Below are 534 nucleotides of genomic sequence, written 5' to 3'. Positions count from 1 at the left end.
CCCTACTATGAAGGAACCATGGCCAATTACTCTTTGCTACCTAAAGGATTTGAACTTTAGTACTAGGTAAACAGGAAGCATACTTCCTGTTTATAAGAATTATGATCTCCCCATACTGTCTGATCAATATAGTAGTTACAGCCACCAAAATTAGAGATCACCAAGCAAAACTGAAAAGCGCTTGTCTGCATCCTCACATCGCAGACGAAGGGAGATGAATAAACTCTCATTACTTTCTGCCTTCCAAGATATTCAAGGCCTGTCAGATCCATTCTTTAATACCAACTTCAGTGTTTCAATAAACACAAATAATAATTCCAAATCAATTCTGTAACTATTTACTAAACAGTAGTCTTCTACAGTATACAATTCATCTACATTTTGACAGCAGTAGAGTTTTTAAAGTGTGGCATAAACATTTTTGCAATACTCATCAACAAGGTTAACTGAACAAGACAGAAAAAAAATGTTTAACTGTTGGACTTGTGAAGCTGTAAATCACATTGAAATGACTGATTTCCAACTGAAAGCTCC

The 534-nt window shown here is 35.4% G+C and overlaps 1 protein-coding gene across 1 annotated transcript in view; it reads right to left on the bottom strand.

Annotated features, from left to right (window-relative positions):
* Positions 1-272, bottom strand: part of LOC104521946 (transcription initiation factor IIA subunit 1) — an 11216-nt gene extending 10944 nt beyond the window's left edge. Inside the window, exon 1 of the mRNA XM_010164094.2 lies at positions 117-272. Within this exon, the coding sequence (XP_010162396.2) occupies positions 117-272 (156 nt within the window). The remainder of the gene's footprint in view (positions 1-116) is intronic.
* Positions 273-534: the final 262 nt, after the last annotated feature.

The sequence above is a fragment of the Antrostomus carolinensis genome, unplaced genomic scaffold, assembly GCF_000700745.2.
Source record: "Antrostomus carolinensis isolate BGI_N321 unplaced genomic scaffold, ASM70074v2 scaffold21473, whole genome shotgun sequence".
NCBI classification, from domain to species: domain Eukaryota; kingdom Metazoa; phylum Chordata; class Aves; order Caprimulgiformes; family Caprimulgidae; genus Antrostomus; species Antrostomus carolinensis.
The sequence above is the reverse complement of the archived record's forward strand: the minus strand, read 5'-3'. Positions and strand labels throughout refer to the sequence as shown.